General features: G+C 42.2%; 1 protein-coding gene across 6 annotated transcripts in view; it reads right to left on the bottom strand.

Annotated features, from left to right (window-relative positions):
- Positions 1-21,629, bottom strand: part of grb10b (growth factor receptor-bound protein 10b) — a 100,072-nt gene that overhangs the window by 18,243 nt on the left and 60,200 nt on the right. For all 6 annotated transcript variants that reach the window (XM_084052015.1, XM_084052017.1, XM_084052016.1 and 3 more), the window contains one exon: positions 4,126-4,282. In XM_084052015.1, coding sequence (XP_083908141.1) covers positions 4,126-4,282 — 157 coding nt within the window. The remainder of the gene's footprint in view (positions 1-4,125; positions 4,283-21,629) is intronic.

The following is a 21,629-nucleotide window of genomic DNA, read 5'->3' as shown; positions in this document are numbered from 1 at the left end:
ACAGACAGACAGACAGACATCTCACTCATTGTTTTTTAATCAGTAATTGTGCAATAGTCTGTGTCTCTCTCTCTCTCTCTCTCTCTCTCTCTCTCTCTCTCTCTCTCTCTCTCTCTCTCTCTCTCTCTCTCTCTCTCTCTCTCTCTCTCTCTCTCTCTCTCTCTCTCTCTGAGCCCCCCCCTCTATGAACCCCACACCTCCCATTGTTTGAACAAACCTCTAATTTACATGTGTAAGGAAGATTCCCAAGCAGAGAAAAGAGAGACGTATATCCAGGTATCTTAAAGGCATTTTAAGGTAAACAGTCCTCTCCCGCATTCATTGAAAAACTCCCACCTATCATTTATGTTGGGTGGGTGTATACCTTGCCCATGTATCCAGGTATATCACCTTTTTCACCCAGTGTAATAATTGGGCCGCGCAACCCGGAAATGACCATAATAATGCTAAAACAGGAGCAAAAAAAAAAAAAAAATGTAAAAAAAAAAAAAAAAATTTTTTTTTTTGAAAAATATTTTTCAAAAAACGGCGCCGTCGAATAATCGAAAAATATTCGCCAGGGCTGTCCGAATTTCGAATTGGCTGAAGGTCAGATTGTGGCATCCCTAATGTCAAGGACCCCCAAAATTATATGTATTTGGCCGCTGACCCCCACCTCAAAATATGTTGTTCCAGGGACCCCCCAGAAGCACAGATCGGAGTAAAAAATGTTCGCTTTAAAACATATATATATTCAAAGATGTGGACACATTTTCCACGATAAAATATTTTTTTTGCAGATCTACAAGCTCATATCGCGGCAATCGGTGCCTCACTATATGAGCTTGTATACCTGCCATTTTTGAATAGCCAAAGAAATCTTAAAATGACACAGACGCGTTCCCGGTCTTAATGGATGAATTGTCTTGCTCAACGACAATCTGACACAAAGCCAGGGAGAGCCAGGAATCGAACAAGGAATCGAACAAGGAATCGAACAAGGAATCGAACCAGGAATCGAACAAGGAATCGAACAAGGAATCGAACAAGGAATCGAACAAGGAATCGAACAAGGAATCGAACAAGGAATCGAATAAGGAATCTTCAGATTCTCAAAAGCGTCTGCTCCAAATCCTGAGCCGCCGCTACTGTACACTGTGTTCAAAGACATTTTGAAGATGTGTCCATATATTATAGCATTCATATGGTTTTACCTGTTTTGTATTATATTACTATACTAGAGTCTATAATGCTGGATCTGAAACAATGCCCTGGAAATATTCAGACAAAACGTTGCAATAAGAATGACGTCACACTCTCAATTTGACACACTAAATTCTTAAAAGTGTTTGGCTCAATTCAAATAGAATTGCGATTCTGCTTCATCCAATGCAATTGGCGGTTGCACCATTTAAATCCATTCTGACCAAATGGAATGCTCTGGGATAGAATACTATTCAGCCTTCTCCCACATCCACTCACCCACAGTCATTCTGACCCTTTTGCATCACATTAAGGCCTATTACAACCTCCAGGTCTGGACTGGGCCATTGTCTGAGCCTTTATGGTGCAATGAGAGCTTCTATTTTGGGGAAGGTGATGTCAGTGGCGCTGGCGGGCTGCTGAACAAAGAGCCTCTAACATAACAGATAGCCTTTTAAATTTTTCATCAATCATCTCCATCACCTTCTCCCTCTCTCTCTGACGTGTCAATTACAGTAGCGGATCAATAACATTACACCTTCTGTGATACCGGGGAGACTAGAGGTCAGCGGAGATTTTGTTACAGCTTTTCAATCCGTCTCCATCCTCCATCTCCCTCATGTGTTACTTTCTGTTCCCTGACTTCACCTTCACCATCTTCATCTGTTCCTTTACACTGCCTCCACATTTCATAATCACACCCACACTGATCATCATTATTTCCCTCCCTCTCTAACTTGCCTTATTGTTTGGCATAGTGGTCTAACAAATTAAGCATACCTCCTATTGTGTCAAATAAAAGCAGGAATGTTAACCACTTCACCTTTTTTTTGCCAATCTACAAGCTAACAAATTGTATTTTCTTCACCTATAAAGACATGGCCAAAATTGGAACACCAGGGTTAAAGTGGTTAATCAGTGCTCATATGCCACTGATCACGGTCTGTTCGTTCATGTACCGGTTAAGTTAGCAGATCAATAAAGTCATCGGTCTCAACATGCTTCCTCTGCTACTAAGAAAGGATGTCTGCACTCAATTCTGCAAGAGTTGTCTGTTGTCGACGTTGGTTTATATGATGGCGAAGTCATTTCACAAACATTATAGTTCCATGTAACACGCACGCACACGCACACACACACACACACACACACACACACACACACACACAGAGGAATGATCGGTAACCTACATACAGTAAGGTACAGGACTAGGCCTGTCACGATTATAACATTTTACTAGATGATTAATTGTCATACAAATAATTGCGATTAACGATTTAATTGTGTCTTTGTCGTTGAAGACTGTTACATATGGATGAAAATTACATTTCTGTTTGGCTTTTATGCTTTGAAGTTGCACATGGCAGATATGACACATAACCCAATTATACAAAGAAATGACTGACATAATATTTAATAACTTTATACTTATAAAAAAACATCAATAGTGGATATAGCTGATCTACGAGCTCGTAGATCTGCTATTTCCACTATCTGCTATTTCCACTATTTTTTTAAATGTTTGAAAATATATGAAAATGTTTCAACATGGTAACGATTATGATGATTATGACAAAAATAATTGCGATTATCTCAAATAATTGCGATTAGACGATTACGTAATAATTGTGACAGGCCTAATACAGGACATTAGAATTACACACATCTAAGCATAATGCATTGCTCTGCCTATTTTCAAGTGTACTACTCCTGAGCCAAAATCATTGCGGTTTGCTTGATCAGGATGTTTCACGGTTTACGTGTATGTGAACGTGTGCGTCTCTGTGAATATTATGTACTGTCCATAATGTGTACGCATGGCATGCCTGCATACTTGTCTACAGGCCTCTGTGATATTTGCCCCTATTATTCGTCAAAGCATGTGGGCATGCATGCAATGCATGCATGTCTTGTTGTATGTCTTGAATGTCACAGCCCATCCACCCGCAGCTTAACAATAGCATGCATGTACTGTAAGTAAAGCATGGGTGTTTGTATATATGAGTGTGGGTGCATGTATGTGTTTCTGTGCATGTATGTGTTCTTTTTTTGAGTTTCTGCTTTTATGTATTTACACAGTAAAATCTTCGGTGTTAATCCATTTGTAACTCTGAGAGTGTAATGTAATTTTGTTACATTTGTACACTCTCAAGAGTTAACACATTGACCGCCAGAGGTTAATCTCATAATGTACTCACCAGTGCCAACGTTTTATTGTTGTTTTTTGTTTTTTTCACATCGCCATAGACATTGTTAAAATCCTTAAAATTGAGCTGCGCACTGTTTGTAAACATCGCGGACATCTGCCTGGTTCGAGCAGTGAAAACCACGTGTCAAACGGAATCTCCATGTTGTAGTTAGAACGGTTTATGTTAGACAGTGATCACCGAGGAGAAGAAAAAAACAAGGAGAAAACTGAGTTTCAGTTTCGTCATTAGAACGAGGGCTGACGGCTTCGGCAAAACCGGATCCCAAATAATTCTGTTTCCGGTGGTGTTACAATGAAATGTGCCGTACCGGAAATTGAAAAAAAAGATTTTTTTTCGAAAAAAAGGAAAAAGCACCACGGCCCGTAGGCTACGGGATCGGCGCTTTACAGTTGGATTTATCGGCCCGTAGGCTACGGGCCTGGCGGTGAGTGTTAAAAGAACATTTTACAATGCATGAGAGGGTATAAGAGGAGGTAGACCTTTATTAATCCTGCAGGGAAATTCAACTTCAGCTTCACCCAGCTGATGGCTGCTGCTCAGATGGTCATGAGAGCTCCGGGGTGGGGGGGCCGTTAGGGGTCAAGTGTCTTGCTCAGGGACACTTTGCTGAGTATACTGGCCGATGGGGAGGGGGGAGGGGGGGCGGTGACCTTCTGATTACCAGACAACCTCTCTACCCACTAAGCTACGGCTGCCCTGGTGGTGTTTGAACTGGTGGGTATTTGCCACTTACCTAACCCTAGCAGCGGGTGGTGCTCAACAAGTGTCCAACTGTTGTCGTCCACACAATGGCTTTTATAGACTAGGAGCTGGCACAGGTCCCTGACAGTCATGTCTGCTGGGATCTCCACAACTTTACCCATGCCGTCTTCACTGAAGATCTTCACAATCTGTGCAGAAATGAAAAAGGAAGAACATTTTAAACGCGGATAATGTTTGCTTTTGTTTTATTTAAAAACAAAAAAAGAATCTGTTTACTTTCTCTCAACAAAATGACTCATCATTTGAGGAAAGAAAGGCAGACGCCAAGATTATCAAACCTTATCGATCGGAAAGGATAGGGAAAAATAAAAAGTCCTTTAAAGATGGACTCACAGTGGAACCCCACAGCCAAACTGTGATAAAAATCATTTAAGATATAGCATTTTTCCAAAACACAGCCCAATGGGTGGGTATAGTCAGCAATTATCTTCAAAGGCTAGCATGGCATTTATCATATAGCAACCCATATATACTACAGCATAGACAGGCCTGTAATTATGGACACACAATAGAAAAGAACATACATTCAACACAATGTAGCAATTGTGGTGTTAGAAATCACAGACAAGGAGATCTTTAAGTGCAACATATAGCTTAAGAAATATACTGTGTGTGACACGCATCTCCTCATGTGAACACGATGCATACAGTAAGTGTCTACATGGCTTATGGGGGGCCTACGCACCACGTTCCAATTATAGCTTAATATGAAAAAATACCAACAGATAATGTCGTATTAGTCCCAGCAGACCACCTGTTTCCTTTCTCCCTCTAGATGCATGCATGCACATACTTGGGCACACGCAAACACACACACACGCACGCACGCACGCACGCACGCAAGTTCTTTTAATCCTTTCTATCGCCCTGATAAAAATATGAATAAGTATTCAGCATAGTTAACTGTTGAATCCTCAGTGATAATACCCCCCCCCCCCTTCAACAGGATAACCCAGGAAAAAGTTATTTCTATCTGAATATATAATGTTGATAGCTGTACGGTTATGGTTTTGGCCAAACGTACTCTTGCAAGTCTCAATAGATTGACAAATCACCAGCCAATCAACTAGTCCTCACAATGAGCCAGAGTAAATAACTTACACCAGATGTGCAGCATACAAGGAATGGTCTGCATGAGAAACTAGAGCAGGTTGGTCAACCTATGCAGAAACCTCTGGTAGTGAACCTACACACAGACCTAGCCTACCTGATAAAACATACAGCACTGCCAGTCGTATGTACAGTATCCCAGTCTACAACTGTGAACGTCTCCACAATGGTCACGAAAAGAACACAAGGAGCAAGGTTAACTTCAGTTCTTTCAAAGCTTGTCACATATTCGGCTCCTTCTTTTTTTGTTGCTCTCACCCTCTCTTACATCTTGAAAAAGACAAATTCTCTTTGACCTTCAGAAGAGAAATTATCCAAAATGTAAGGATGATGACAGATATGAAGTTGATCATGACATAGACAAAAGAAAGAGATAGAGATAGAGAAGTAGAGCAGTCTTACCTCCACGGCCTGCAGTAGGCAGCAGTCCGGGGAACACGAAGGCATTTTGTTGGAGTGAGCCTACCTCCCCAACGCACTCACACACTCTCCCACAGTCACTCAGGCACAAACCCCTGTTCCACTCTCTTCTTCTCTTCTTTCGAAGAAAAACTAAAACGAAACAACTCATAAAAATCCAATTCCCGTGGATGTAGACAGCTGACAGTCCGTGCTACCTGTCACATAACCGAGAGTCTACTCTTTCAGCCTATTGGAACCCCCGAAAAACACTGTCTGAAAGCTCTGTGTTACAGCCTAAAACTGTCTGTACAGACCACAGGACAGCCACAGATAGACAATGAGCGATCAGATGGCAGTAGGTACAGTACAGAGCTCTCAGTGCCGGTTGTGTCTGACAACTATCTTTCCCTCCCTCTCTCTCTCGCTCTCTCTCTCTGCCTGTCTCGCTCACAATGGGTTACAGCCTCAGCCACGGACTCCAAGGCACACTGAATCAAACCACACGCTCACCAACCAATCATAAGGCTGCAGCAGGCTGATGTAATCATTCCCACACAGACCCAGGCACACAGATCCAGGCACACAGACACACAGACACACAGAGACACACACACGCACGTGCGCAAACGCGCACACACAGACACCCCTGCACAGACGCACAGTCATGCACAGACGCAGCCAAGTTTTTCAGAGCTCTTGAAAGCTCTGTGCTTCAGATTGTTTCTGGGTTCATTTGAGAAGGGTGTGGGGCAGTGAGGAAGAGGAGGAGCAGAACCCAGAAGAAGAACAAGAAGAACAAGAAGAAGAAGAAGAAGAGGAAGAAGAAGAAGAAAAGCTTAGCTGAGGAAAAATGAGAGTGAAATAAAAAGTTCCTCTGACACTATGCCACTTTTCTAACCTCTGAAATGTTCAGGATGTTTCAAGTGAGGGCTTGTTTCAATCTCTCTCTCTCTCTTTCTCTCTACTCTGAGCTCAGATCTCACCCTCTGGCAGCAGTAACAATTCACATGATAAACTAAATGAAATCAACCTGAAGCACTTGAACCCCCACCCTGCCATCCAGCTTCGTGCAAATATACTTCCTCCAAAGGAAACAAAAAAAATGGAAGATTCAGCATATCACCGCTGTCGGGCAGAAACCTTGTATTTCCATATTTAAACTTGTTAGATTTTAAATTAATGCCCTACATCATCATAAAAGAGTGTTGCACAAAAGTAGCGAAAATAGCCGATCTACAAGCTCACGCTTGTAGATTATAAAAAAAAGAACGGTTTTGGACATACTATAAGGTTTCCACCCGATAGCAACGATATTCACCCACCACCAACACACATGCATGCATACATACGCCCCCCCCCCCCCCCCCCCCAACACTCACACACACTTCTTTTTAACTCCGATATTTAATACGGCACTGGACAGACAATAGCCCTGACACACCCCGTCTGGGAGAAGCCGTCTTGTGTTGTGTCCTTGGAGGCGTTTCTTTTCTTTCATTTTGTTTCTTTCACTTTTTACCTCTGAATGGACGGAGCGGCGCGCACTGTGCAAACAGACCTGGGCGAGAGGAGGGGAGGCACGCACGCGAGCAAGGTGCAATCCTGGAATAAGCCGAGTTCCAGAGAAGAAGGGGGGAGGAAAACGAAACGGTGGTAAAAGTAGAGAGACGACTCAATTTATTCTAGGAGGAAACAGTGTGGGAGTCTGGTACGGGGGAGGGGTGAGAGAAGAAGGCAGCAAGGGGTGGGGGGTTGAAAGAGATTAATAAGAGATATGAGAAGGGGGAAGAGTAATAGTGTGCCAGTAAGGCGAGAAATAGAGAAGTGTGAGTGTGAGTGTGAGTGTGTGTGTGTGTGTGTGTGTGTGTGTGTGTGTGTGTGTGTGTGTGTGTGTGTGTGTGTGTGTGTGTGTGTGTGTGTGTGTGTGTTTTCGGCAGCTGACACCAACTTAGCTATATATGTGTATGTGGACAAAGACATGCACTGACCCACAAGTGTGCATAATTATGTGTGGAAAAATGAGGGACAGAGGTGGAAAATAAGGGTCAAACAAAGTACACAGTAAAATCTTCAGTGTTGATTTATCCATTTGTAAGTAACCCTGAGTTAAACTAACACTCACGATTATACAATGTGGGAAGGAGGAGTCAGAAACTGTCTGGTGACACACTCCAGTAGTATGTGTACTATGAATGATTCTTACTGTTAACTACACAGTATCTAGCCTGCACAGCTGTCTCTCCCGCCCCCTTCAACCCACACACACACACACACACACACACACCACGCGCACACACACACACACACACACACACACACACGCGCACACACACACACCCTTTTCTACGTCATAGTGACACAGCCAAAGGGAAATCCCCAGGCAAGATGACAGGCTTCCTGCTCCCATACAGGGTCATCGTGAAGTGGAAGAAATTGTGACCAACCTTGTGATTTCCTTATTATAAGGGCTCTTTGATAAAGAATCTCATTGGTTTGGTGGGATATGGCTGGCGAAAGTAACATTTTTTTCCCTGCCTGCCTGCCTGCCTGCCTGCCTGCCTGCCTGCCTGCCTGCCTGCCTGCCTGCCTGCCTGCCTGCCTGTCTGTCTGTCTGTCTGTCTGTCTGTCTGTCTGTCTAACCACTTAAACCCCATACTTGGTTGACCAACGTCCCTCAGGGCTCTAATACTACTGTGACATTTCTGTTTTCGCTCTACACCAAATACCTTAGCTGAAAATAGCCAAGATCTGCTATTTTCTGGGGTTTAAGTAGTTAATTTTACGCTTTCCAGGTTCTGGCAGAGTGCTGGTAGTTGTGAACAGAATGTCTAGGAGTGGTTTGCCACGATGAGGCGACCCTGACTGTGAGTGGAAAGAATGAGAAAGCTGTCTGTCTGTCGACCGGACAGAAATGACTGAAGAGTAATGTGTTTCAAGTGACCTACTCCAGTTCTCCATGTTCTTAAACGGGGACATTAAAGACAAGAGAGAAGGCGGGAAGGGGGTAGAGCTGTGGAGAGTGTGGGGGGGATTGAGAGAGAGAGAGAGAGAGAGAGAGAGAGAGAGAGAGCGAGAGAGAGAGAGATGAAGGACAGGGAGAAATAGAGAGGGAAACACTGAAATGAGAGAGGGTAACGACAGAGAGACGAGAGGCAAGACTGGAGAAAGACAGAATGAAAGGTGATTGCCAGGGAGGGAGAGAGAGAGAGGGAGAGAGGCAGAGAGATAGAAAGAGGGAGAGAGAGAGGGGGTGGAGAGTAAGAGATAGGGAGAGAGAGAGAGAAACGAAAGAGAAAAAGAAAGAAAGAGAAAAAGAAAGAAAGAACAGCCATACTTGAAAAGCCATTCTCTCTATGTTTTTCAGGGCTTTTAACGGTGTGCTCATTTAGAGAAGATGGGAGCAGAGGCCTCTCAGCCTCTCAGCCTCTCAGATGACTCAGGTTTGATAACTGCTCTGTGATGTAATTCCCCAGGGAGAGACTGAGAGCCTCAGGCAACACACACACACACACACACACACACACACACACACACACACACACACACACACACACACACACACACACAGACACACACACACACACACACACACACACACACACACACACACACACAGTCGGACGTGCGCAAATGCACACATACCATTGGTACGTGTACAAATGCACGTACTGAACTATCATACACTTTCAACTCTGTTCATTCAACATTCAATACCTTATTGTCATGGATTGGAATCTCTTAGTCAGCTCACTTAAACAATGACAGAAAAAGATAGACAAATATAATAGTAAAACCTCTCACTCATGAAGCACATACAGTAGTAAGCCAGCTTCCCATGAGGAGTCACACAGCTGTTCAGAGGTCAATAAATCAATAGAGACCAAATCAAACTTCAATGTTGATTCTACTACAGGGGGCCTACAGCATATATAATCAGCTGCCATTGTATTTTTCATCCATACATTAGTCTAATTTATAAGCATTCAAAAAATAGAGTCTCATTTTTACATACGCCAGAAATAAGAATAATAGTGGTTAAACAAAGTATAAAACGAGATAGGTGATATCCAACCCATACAATAATGTTAAAAGCATAAATCAAATGGGTAAAATAACATCACAACACTAGCCCACTACAGTACATAAAGTTATTTCAAAACAGTCTGCCTTATTGCACAATTATTTAACCTGCCGAATGGCATGCAGTTGTTATGTTTGGAGTATTAAGGTGACAGACAGCTCCAGGATATACAGTACGTGCTCAGGCCCGGATTGGAGGGCTGGGAGAGGCAGGACCATCCCCGGCGGTCTGCCACCTGATTGGCTGTAGGCAGCGCTATGGCAGGCAGCGCTGCCAGACATAGGATAGACGCCTGTTCGTTGGATTGGTCAAAATGTCAGTAATCAAAGTGTTTTTTGGAAGGACCAGGAGTCAGACGTGAATGGTTTGTTTCGCTTGTTGTTCCGCCCTGCCCCCATCACCAGTGCAGTTGTAAACAGAACACAATGCAATGCGTCTCATTGTGAGCTTGTAGATTGGCTATTTTCACTATTTTAGCTGGACACTCTTGTATGATCAAGTAGGTCAAAAATGTAAATATGGAGATACAAGGTTTCTGCCCGACAGTGATGATATATAACATACACACACAGATATTTGCATGCATAATAAAAAGTCAGACAGTGTGTATACAAATTCAGAATCATACTCAGAGAGAGGAAGAGGAGAAGACAAAAACTTGTATGAACAATGTTGATTGCACGCAGGCACACATGCGCATGCGTGCACACACACACACACACACACACACACACACACACACACACACACACACACACACACACACACACACACACACACACACACACACACACACACACACACACACACACACGTGTCAATCTCTGGGCTCTGCTTCTTAGCTGCTGTTCTATAAATAGATCGTCCGGTATTACGTACACATTACACGCAATTGCATCAGATAAGTATGGCTAGACCAGATCACAGTTTCTCATACATGCCCAGCTGCCCACAGACAGACACATTAGGCATCAGTATGCGTGACAATTCAATGTGGATAACGCAATGGGAACAATATACTCAAATGAAAAAGTTATATATTTATTGCACATAGACTGTTGAACTTATTTCATGAGCAAAATCAGTTTTCTCAAAGTGGGGACCAGGGACCCCCGGGGGTCCTTGAGGGGCTTCCCAGCAAACTCAGTGGTTAATCAGTTTAACCACTTTAAACACGTTTTATGCTTCAGCTATTTAGAAAAAGGGATCTACAAGCTCACAATGTGTCGCGGTGCTTGTAGATTTTCAAAAAAGTACACTTTTGAAGATTTTTAACAACACACATCTTCTCTTAAGGGCACAACATCTTTTCAGATGTAGGTCTGCGGCCAAATATATCATTTGGTGGACCGTGACATGAAGATGTTTGAGAACTACTGACCTAAATAATACATGGACTTGAATGAGAATATCACTTGTCTATCTCGCCCATCTTGACATGAACCTTGTTGATCAAGGTGTCCTGATGTCAGGTATGAACTATTGTCATGTGTTACTACTGTCATGTGTTTTCTATTTTGGCCATTGTTCTTAACTGATGAACTCAGAACTAAGAGTAGAGTGGAAAGTTAGATTAAGTTGATGAAGTTATCCTTCTCATCGAAAAACACAGGGTGGTGAACCCCATTTCAACAATAGCACCAAAACAACACAACCCATCGCGATGTGATGTGTTGTGAGCTTGTAGATATGATATTTTGAATTGATTGATTATTATTTTTACCCATTTTTTCCCATAATGACATGTCCAAAATATGTCCGCCAGGGTTAACATGGTTAATAAGGTCAGCATTCAAATAAAGCCAAAATGATCTGGTGCGTCACTGTTTGATTATTTCCTATTGTCTCAAAGAGAGAGAGAAAAATGTGTCACCAAAACAAACTGTAGCCATTGATAAGCTGATTTGGCTCCCCATCTACCCTCCTTCCCATTGACAAGTAACCTCAATAAAGGCCCTTTGACTCTACTGTAGTGCTGTGTGTGGTCTGGGCTGTCCTTGGCCAGTGACGCCCGGGTAATGAGACAGAAAGACAAAAAACTGAATGAGCCACAGACAATTGGCTCTCCCCTCGCAGTGCCTGTGGATGACAGAGCGGGAGGCGCTAGCTTGAAAACTATGCTGACTCATGAGGAAGGGACAGTGAACTGCTCCTTGTCATCCAATTACCGTGTCAAATTAAGACCCGAGACAAGAGGCCTATCTGGGCTAAGCGCAGCAAAAGGAGGCAGAAAGGGAATTAGAGAGGGAGCAAGGGGGCTGGCTGACACATATAGAGATAGTTGCATAGAGGCATGGTGGAGGAGTGAAAGACTCACAGTGCACACTGACAATACAAAGTCATGTATGGTGGCGCTTAGCCATCACAGCAACAGTGCGGCCAGGCAACAACACATATTGGTTAGTTAGTGAGCACCGCAGAGCCTGTTCCGTCTGTAAACAAAGGGAACTTTTTAGCGTCCACATATGCAGCGTTCGAATATTGAACACTGAACAATTATAGAACGCCCCACAGGAACATTTTGCAGTGGATGTCTGGCAAGTATGACAGTTTTTCCTTAACCGAAAACAGGGTTGAAAACACAAAAACAGAGGGAGTTTCAGCCCAAAACCTGAGACAGTAGAAAGGGATGATCGTTGAAACTGATGTGCCTTGTCAGTCAAAGAGTCACATCTCAGAGCAATGATACCAGTGGCTCAACGTGAATCCCTATTCAGTATTGCTCAATTTATCATTTAATCCAATAAGACCGGGAAAGGATCTGTGTCATTTTAAATTTCTTTGGCTATTAAAAAATGGCAGATATACAAGCTCATAGCATTGCACCGAGTGCCCCGCTATGAGCTTCTAGATCTGCAAAAGAAAAAAAAGATTGTGAAAATGTGTGCAAATCTTTGAATATATATATATTTTTAAAGCGAACATTTTAACTTGAATATTTGCTTCTGGGGGTACCTGGAACAAAAGATTTTGAGATGGGGGTCCGCAGCCAAATTGACATAAAAAATTGGAGCACCACTGATAAAGCAACATACTGTTAGGATTTAGACAACATGATACATTTAGATATGTATTTGGCCGCAGACCCTCTTCTTTTGAGACCCCCAGTAGCAAAGATTTGAGTTAAAATTGTTTGTTTAAATGACACAGATGAGTTCCAGGATTGATTGGGTTAAGACCACCTAGATGAAGCCAGGTCTGTGCAACAATGTGCCAAATATTCCCCCAAATTAGACTTAAGTGAGCGGATGCTTAATTGAGCGCCAGGGCCAATTGCCAGAGCAGCAAATGTCCTTTCAGGCCACTGCCGATTTGAAACCATTGTCCAATTACTTTGTGGTAAAAGGGGAGAAAGAGATTGGACAAACAAAAGATGACATCATTGGCAAATGGCAATATTTTGGCAACACAATGGAACTGGTACAGTACAGGCATGTCACGATCATGACATGTTTATCATACAACTAATTGCGATTAACTATTTAATTGTGTTTTTGATTTGGAACATATGAATAAAAATGTGTTTGGCTTTTTGTTAACAAAAACTGCACAGGGCAGATATGACTTAAATAAACACAGAAATGACAATGACGGGCATAATGTAAGTATGGACAAAATTGGCCATATTTAAAAATGTTATACTTTCGAAATCTTCTATAGTGAAAATAACCGATCTACAAGCTCACAATGCGTCGCTTCGCGACAAGATGTGAGCTTGTGGATCTGCTATTTCCACAATTTTTTAAAGATTTAGAAAATGTATGAACATTTTTCAACAGGTGAATTAATGCAAACGAATGGAAACAATCCTTGCTTATTGTGAGTATCTCAAATAATTGCGATAAAGCGATTATGTAAAAACTGTGGCAGACCTACTGGTACATCAGTTGCATGGTTAGCGGCGGTGGCGTAGCAAGCAGTGGCAGACCATAAAAATGAATGGACAAATTGACACCATTGGTTTCTACAGACCCGTTGTGAAGCCTGTTTTTCAGCGATTTCAAATTCGCCATCTTTCTATATCTCGTCCAAAATGATAACGGAAATTAATGCTATTGGCTGCAACCGCAGCAAGGGCGGGTCTTCACTCGGTAGAACCAGTAGAAACCCTAGAAACATACCCTACTTGATAAAACATTTTTAAACTAATGGGACCATCATTTACTAAACGCATATCATGATGATTTAAAAAAAAGAATTTAAACTAGCGATTGAAAACAAAGTGTTTATGAAAACCTCATTCAGATTATATCGTATTAAGACCAGTAGAAGGTGAAATTGCGACATCTGCTGGGCCATTAATAGGAACAGTAGGCTGAACGAGAACCCGGAAGTGAGCTTCAATTCCAGCGAAGGGGGTTTGCCCCTTGTGGCAGACCTACTGGTACATCAGTTGCATGGTTAGCGGTGGTGTAGCAAGCAGTCGCGCAGTACTCTAGGTCCGGCGCCCTCTGGTGGGCTGTGAGGATATTGCAAGTGGGTCCCCAAATAATTGGTAAAACGCAAAGATTTTAATCATGATATAACGTTCATGTAAATCATGTAAAACTAAACGTCAAGGTATCTATCTTTAAAACCATGAAAAGTGAGTTTTCAATGTGATACTGCTATAGTATAGTTCCATTGATCCAAGCTGGAACACAATCAATTAATTAGTCATGACTCATGCACGCGGCCCACCCATCTGACCACTTACCTTAAGTGGTCAGATGGGTGGGCCGTGAAGGCTTTTGAGATTTTCAAGTGGGCCCTGATCCAGAAAAGGTTGAGAACCACTGCTCTAGGTGATTCTAGGCTTCTCACACTTTAAACTGAGTGACCATCTAAAGCTAAATGTGTACTCCATTTCAAGATGATGTCGTTTGATGACAAGAACCGATTTTCAAGCCAACAAGCTTAACATTGTGAGCTTGAAAATCTCTTGTTTTCAGTAAGCAACGCCGTCGTCGTACTGCAGATTATAAATTAGGCTTTACTTACTAACCAACTCACTAATTAAACACAATGCAGGATATTTTTGCCATAACTGCAAAAATGCCACACAAGTAGAGTGTAAAATGGTATAGCGAAGAACAAGAAAATATATTTCCTTTCATGAATGATGGTGCAGTTCCACCACTTTTGGGAGTAATTAATTGACATCATTATTTGTGTTCCATAGCACACTATTTTCATTTGTGTTTTTTCCCCCTTCCTTTCTGTCTGCCATCCATATTCCCCCATGCCTTTCCTTCTTTTTTACAGTTTCTTCCTTAGTGTACAGCAGCTTGAGACATCTGAGCTGTCCTACTTTCCCTTAAAGAGAGCGGTGTGGGGGGGATGGGGGGGAGACAGAGGAAGGGAGACTTAAAACAGAGGGAGGAAGAGAGATTGAGAGAAAGGCAGACAGAGTGTGTCTCTGTCTGCCTTTCTCTCAATCTAGGATTGAGAGGACAGACAGACAGACAGACAGACAGACAGACAGACAGACAGACAGACAGAAGTGAGAGAGGGAGAGAAAGAGAGGGAGACAGAGAGAGAACGGCAGGCAGGCTCATGACCTACATGAGTCCAACAGTTCTGTTCAGCTCTAGCCAGATGAAATGCCTGTAGCAACACATTGCACTCTTTGTAGAACAGAGAGAGAGAGAGAGAGAGAGAGAGAGAGAGAGAGAGAGAGAGAGAGAGAGAGAGAGAGAGAGAGAGAGAGAGAGAGAGAGAGAGAGAGAGAGAGAGAGAGAGAGAGTTTAATAATGCATTAAATGATTACCTATGGCTTCATAATTTTATGTGACTTGTACTTTATTCAAATCAATATTATGTATACATTTCTAATGATAGAGATTCTATGGGGAATACATGGTTACCTCTTGACTAGACTCAGTTGAAAATGTCCCGGGGTCCCCCAAGGTGCCATCCTTGGCCCATCCCCTTTTCCCTCTACACCAAAATCTCCTCTACAAGCTCATGACAGGGTTCATATGGTTAACATGCATACACACACACACACACACACACACACACCGTGTATCCCTCTCAAGCCCCATTTATGTGTCATTGTACGATGGTGTCACGGTGCCGAAAATAGCTGATCGACAAGCTCACAAGGCACAAGGCGAGCTTGTAGATGTGCTAATTTCGGAGAGCGGCACCATCATACGATGGAGCACAAATCAAGCATCATGTCTCACATTTCTTCCTGCTGTTCAATGAAGCAGACCAGACGACCGGACCCTCCACTCCCCCACAAAGCTGCCTTTAAACTGAAAAATACCATGCATTCCATAAAGAAAAACTTGTCGACTGGGTGAGAATTTATCTCCAATTCAGCAGCCTATATTTAGAGCACCAAAGTGGGTCATATACTCAGAGCCACACAGGTATATGGAACACCTATTTATAATGCTGTTCTGGTCTAATTTGGAGCTGAGAGCAGTGACCAGGCAGTCCAGAGATAGAACACTGGCCGGGATTCCCATTAGCTAGAACAGCGGTTCTCAACCTGTGGGTCGGGATCCCCGGGGGGGGGGGTCCCAGATGACAGGTATTTAAAATCCTTAAATACCTAAAAAAAAAGGGGGAAAAAATCAAAAAGACCATTACGGCAACAAAAGTAATCAACAAAGTATACTATAAAAACTGGTCAAACTTTGGCCAAATGAAGATAATTTTTTATAAATCGCCGATCTTCAAGCTCTCGTCTCGCAACGAGAGGCGTTGTGAGCTTGTAGATTGGCTATTTTCACAATATTTATCCGTGGAATAAATGTAATGCCTCAACTCCTACAATTCCAAGTGCTTGTCAGGGTGGGGGGTCCCCAGTTCAAATATGATTATTTTGGGGCATCGTGGCCTGAAAAGGTTGAGAACCACTGCTCTAGAAGAGAGTCCAGAGTGAAAGATGCTATTCAAATTGCTATTCAAATTGTACCAGTGCACAGTGGTGGACAGTATACAAGTACATACTACATTTGTTCTTGTATTTGTATTTTCTATATCTTTTATACCTTTCCTTTGTATCTGTTTTGCAAGTGCATGACTTTTGACTACTACATTTCAAATAGAAATAGTGTACTTTTGACTCATTTCTAGGAAGGGACTCTTGGGACGAGTTGTGAGCTTGTACTGTTAGATCAGCAATTCTTTTTCTGAATGTTCTCCTAGTATGACATGCCCACAATAGGGACACTAGGGTTTCATGTGGTTAAAGTTAAACTAACCCCCCCCCCCCCCCCCAACAAAAAACGAGCCTAATCACAAACAAATGAAGGCAAATCCATAATGAAACAGTGTAAGATTGACACCACATGGACCACATTTTGATTTGTGCAATTTAATAATGCTACAATCTGGCACTTATTGTAATGAATGAAATGTAATTCCAACTCATCTCCATGGTAGAGTATGATAATACAATATAACTAATACATTTCCAGTAGTTGGAGATGGACTCCCAACTCCAATGAGAAATATGGATGTCGGGTATAGGACACCTACTGGTTGAGAAGCCCTGCCTGAAGCTCAGAAATAAGCCCAATATCTCCCCTGGCAAAGCGGGGATTCCCTCTAGATCGAACACTAGATGTTTCGTTTCCCACACGGGAGAGCCGCGGGTTCGAATCCTGGGGTGTTGCAGTTCCAGGTTCCTCTCTCCGTTGGAAGAGGACGTAAAACATAGCCACAGGTTGAAGCTATAATATTTTTGTGACAATACTATGAACTGACAAAACGTATACCATGAATTTGAGGCAGTGTGCTTTTAACTCGGATATATATGAATCCTACTTTGAATTGCCAATTGTGATGGAATTGTCCTTTGTGATGCTGCAAAGCTACAAAACAAATAAAACATAAAATAAAAAAACATGACTGTAATTGTAACCAACAGAAGCCACAGTGACCTACTTTGTGTTTTAACCCATTAAGACCGGGAATGCATACTGAGTCATTTTCAATTTTTAGCTATAACCATTATTTTATACTTTGGGCTATTCAAAATGAGCAGATATACAAGCTCATAGCTTGTAGATCTGCTATTTATTTCTGAAAAAACATGACAGATTTGTGCAAATCTTTGAACATGTTGTTTCCAAAAATATATGTATTCAAAGACTTGCAAAAAATGTTCAAGATTTTTCAAAAATATCAGATCTACTGTACAAGCTCATAGCGCGGCACTCGATGCCGCACTATGAGCTTGTATATCTGCTATTTTTTAATAGCCCAAAGTATAAAATGATGGTTATACCTGTAGCTAAAATCTAAAATGACACAGATGCGTTCCCGGTCTTAATGGGTTAATTGGATGCTGTTACAGTGCTGTTCAAAACATCTGTTCAGATGCATAACATGAACATATGTGTACACAAATATAGCCTGGAGAATCGTATTTTATCATACTGTGTAAATAGAGCATGGCGCTGACTCGACTTGTATTACAGGTCGCCCTCACATGGGCCAGTCTGTAGTAGATATACAAACCTCCATAGTAAATAACCATGGACATACTAACAAATGTGTGACTGTGTTTATAAAATCACACATGAGTGTGGACATTGTGGGGGTTCCTGTGTACCTGTTTGTTTCACTGTGCGTGTGTGTGTGTGTGTGTGTGTGTGTGTGTGTATGTGTGTGTGTGTGTGTGTGTGTGTGTGTACTTGCATTACTATACTTGTGAGGGCCAAATGTCCCCACAAGTATAGTAGAATTTGAGAAATAGACACTGCGAGGCGTGCGAGCACAATTTTCCTTGTCTTCACAAAAGAAATGGTTGTTTTATGGTAAAAAAAAAAAAAAAAGAAATGGAGGAGTAAGGCTTACAAGTCGGAAAAGATTGAGGTTAGGGTTAGGATTAGGCATTTAGAGGTAAGATTTAGGGTTGGGGGGTTGGAATTATGCCTGATCTATACATAGTCACGCGCCAAAAATAACAAATTGATGCGTCACATCGAACGTGTAGATCTGCCTGACATCGGCGCGCAGCTAAATATAACTCAGGGTTTGGGTAAAAAATGGCAAAAAAAAAGGTAAATTGCCATTTATAAATGACAGTCCTAAACATCTTTATGTCCTCACATGTATAGTAATACCAACATGTGTGTGTCACTATGACCCAGTAGCAGGTCTAGCTGGCAGGTCGAGGCATGTTTCCATTTAAGAGTGGGGGATAAATATGGCCTTGACACATGAGATGTTCCAGACTCAACCACAACCTGCCTGGCTCTGCTCCAAGCAGCATTTGTTCACCAGTCGCCAAGCAATTTGTATCCCACAGAGCTGAATGCGGCAAATCTGCTCCGTCAGTCAGTGACATGTGTGTATGTGTTCAGTGCATAGTGGAGGGGCTATAGTATGTATGTGCGAGAAGATATGTATGTGTGTGTGTGTGTGTGTGTGTGTGTGTGTGTGTGTGTGTGTGTGTGTGTGTGTGTGTGTGTGTGTGTGTGTGTGTGTGTGTGTGTTCCTGACACAGGCCACGTTTTGGATATCAATCCACTTGGGGATGCATGTCTAATTAAGGACAAAAACAGGTGTGGATTTTTACTGCAGTATCATAATGCTAGGGTTAGGGGTATGGTTAGGCAGGTTAGTGTTAGGTTTAGATAGGTTGTGGTTAATGAATGTATAGTAAGTCGATGGAATATCCCCAATACTCTGCAAAACCAGTGTGTGCGTGTGTGTGCATGCTGAGGGTGGTGAAACAACCTGATAAATGCATAGTATTGTTTTAAGTAAAACAAAACTATTTGTATTCTGACAGTCACATTTCAAAAGTCATAAATGCATTATCTGACATCAGTGACTCCATTGTGAATTGAGTATTTGACGCCCTAGTAATTTATCATCGCTGTCGGGCAAAAACCTTGTATCTCCATTATATATATTTGAGAGTGCCAGGAGAGAGATGAAAGATTACCCATTTTAGTGGGCTGGACTCACAATGTTGCAATGGTGTGCCTCTTAGCTCTGAACTAAGATTTACTGTTATTGCTTACTCTGGGCCATTCCAAATGGAAGAAATAATAAACAATACTGGGGCCAACAAGCAAGCATGCATCAAACATAAATGCACCGACACACAAGCGAATGCACGCACAAGCTCACAAACACTCACATCTGAATGCTGAATGATTTATACCCACATCAACTACAAATAATCACTGGGATATAAACAATTCTAGCGGCACAAACAGTTCAAATCAACCCCCCGCACGCGCCGCACGCAGAGGCACACACACACACACACACACACACACACACACACACACACACACACACACACACACACACACACACACACACACACACACACACACACACACACACACACACACACACACACACACACACACACACACACACACACACACACACACACACACACACACACACACACACACCTCAAGCTAACAAGGTGCAGTGATTACATGAATCTATGTTTTCACATATGTGCATGTGCATGCGTGCGTGCTTGCATGTGTGCGTGCGTGCGTGTGTGTGTACTGTATGTATGTGTGGGGGGTGTGTGTCAGTTTAAGAGCCAGTTAAAAACAGCCTTGCAAGCTGCTAGTGAGCCAGCATATTTCTGGCAGTCCGTCACCTTTGATCTCCATGCAGTGCAGCCTGCAGAACACATCAACGCTGGAATGAGAAGCAGAGCACACACACACACACACACTAACTTATACACACACAGACACACATACACATACGCTTGCATGCATGCACACACACACGTGCAAACTTACGCAAACACAACACACCTCAGTAGTGAGTGGGGAAACAGGCGGCTACGTTCCAACACACTTAACCCAACGGCATGGCATGGGCAGCATTCCATTCCGCCATTCCATTTACAGTGGAAAAAGTTGCCCTTTGACCCAGAGTTATTCCAACATTGTGGAGCGAAGAGGCCAGGGAACGCCATGCCTGCAGTGTTGAGAGAGCGGAGAAGCATGATGGAACGATGCCCATCGATTATCTGTCATTTTGCGTGTTCATGTAACTCCATTCTTTTCCGCGGATAGCAGCAGTGTCAACCTATCAGAGCTGTAGACTTGAAACTCGAGGCTTAGTCCTGATTCACACTTTGTCGTATGACAATGTATAAAGCATTAAGCATTAGACTTAAGTCAGACTTTTTTTTTTTTTTTTTTAAGAGATATTTCAGTTTAAAAAAAAACGTTTGGTCATTTTATCGTCTACTCAGGCTTCTGTGAGCCACCCGGACAGTTTTTAAGTTGCTTGATTCAGTATTTAGATATTTGATATTCATTTTATCAGACACGCCCCCTTCCTATACAAACCCATTATAACTTCAAACTCTTTTTTAACATGTTAGATTCATCAAAAACACCCGTCCTTGGTTTCCTGTGACTCACCCTGCCCTCCTAATACGTGAGGGGCCGTGTTTTTTTTATAACATTTTTAATTAATGTTTTTATTGTATTTCATTTTTTTCATTTTCCAACAAATATATTAAAAATAAATGAAAAAAGTAATTGAAAAAACACGTTCTCCTCACGTATTAGGACAATATCAGTCACCAGAACCAAGGACGGGTGTTGTACATGAATCTAACATGGTTAAAATGGAGTTTGAAGTTACAATGGGTTTGTATAGGAAGGGGGCGTGTCTGATAAAATGAATATCAACTATCTAAATACTGAATTAAGCAACTTAAAAACTGTCCGGTGCTCCCAAAAGCCTGAGTAGACGATAAAATAACCCAAATTTGTTTTGAAAGTGAAACATCCCTTTATGTCGATAATGACTTGCCCAAAATAGGAATGGTAGGTTGAACTGTTGCAGCCCTATTGGACATCATGGTCCACTCACGCATACAGATTGGAGAAGAAAAAGACCCCCCAAAGCCTCATTATTATTATTTTAATTAAAAGTGA

The sequence above is a fragment of the Gymnoscopelus microlampas genome (assembly GCF_963454915.1).
Source record: "Gymnoscopelus microlampas genome assembly, chromosome: 3".
Classification (NCBI taxonomy): Eukaryota; Metazoa; Chordata; class Actinopteri; order Myctophiformes; family Myctophidae; genus Gymnoscopelus; species Gymnoscopelus microlampas.
This window is presented reverse-complemented; position numbering and strand designations above follow the sequence as displayed.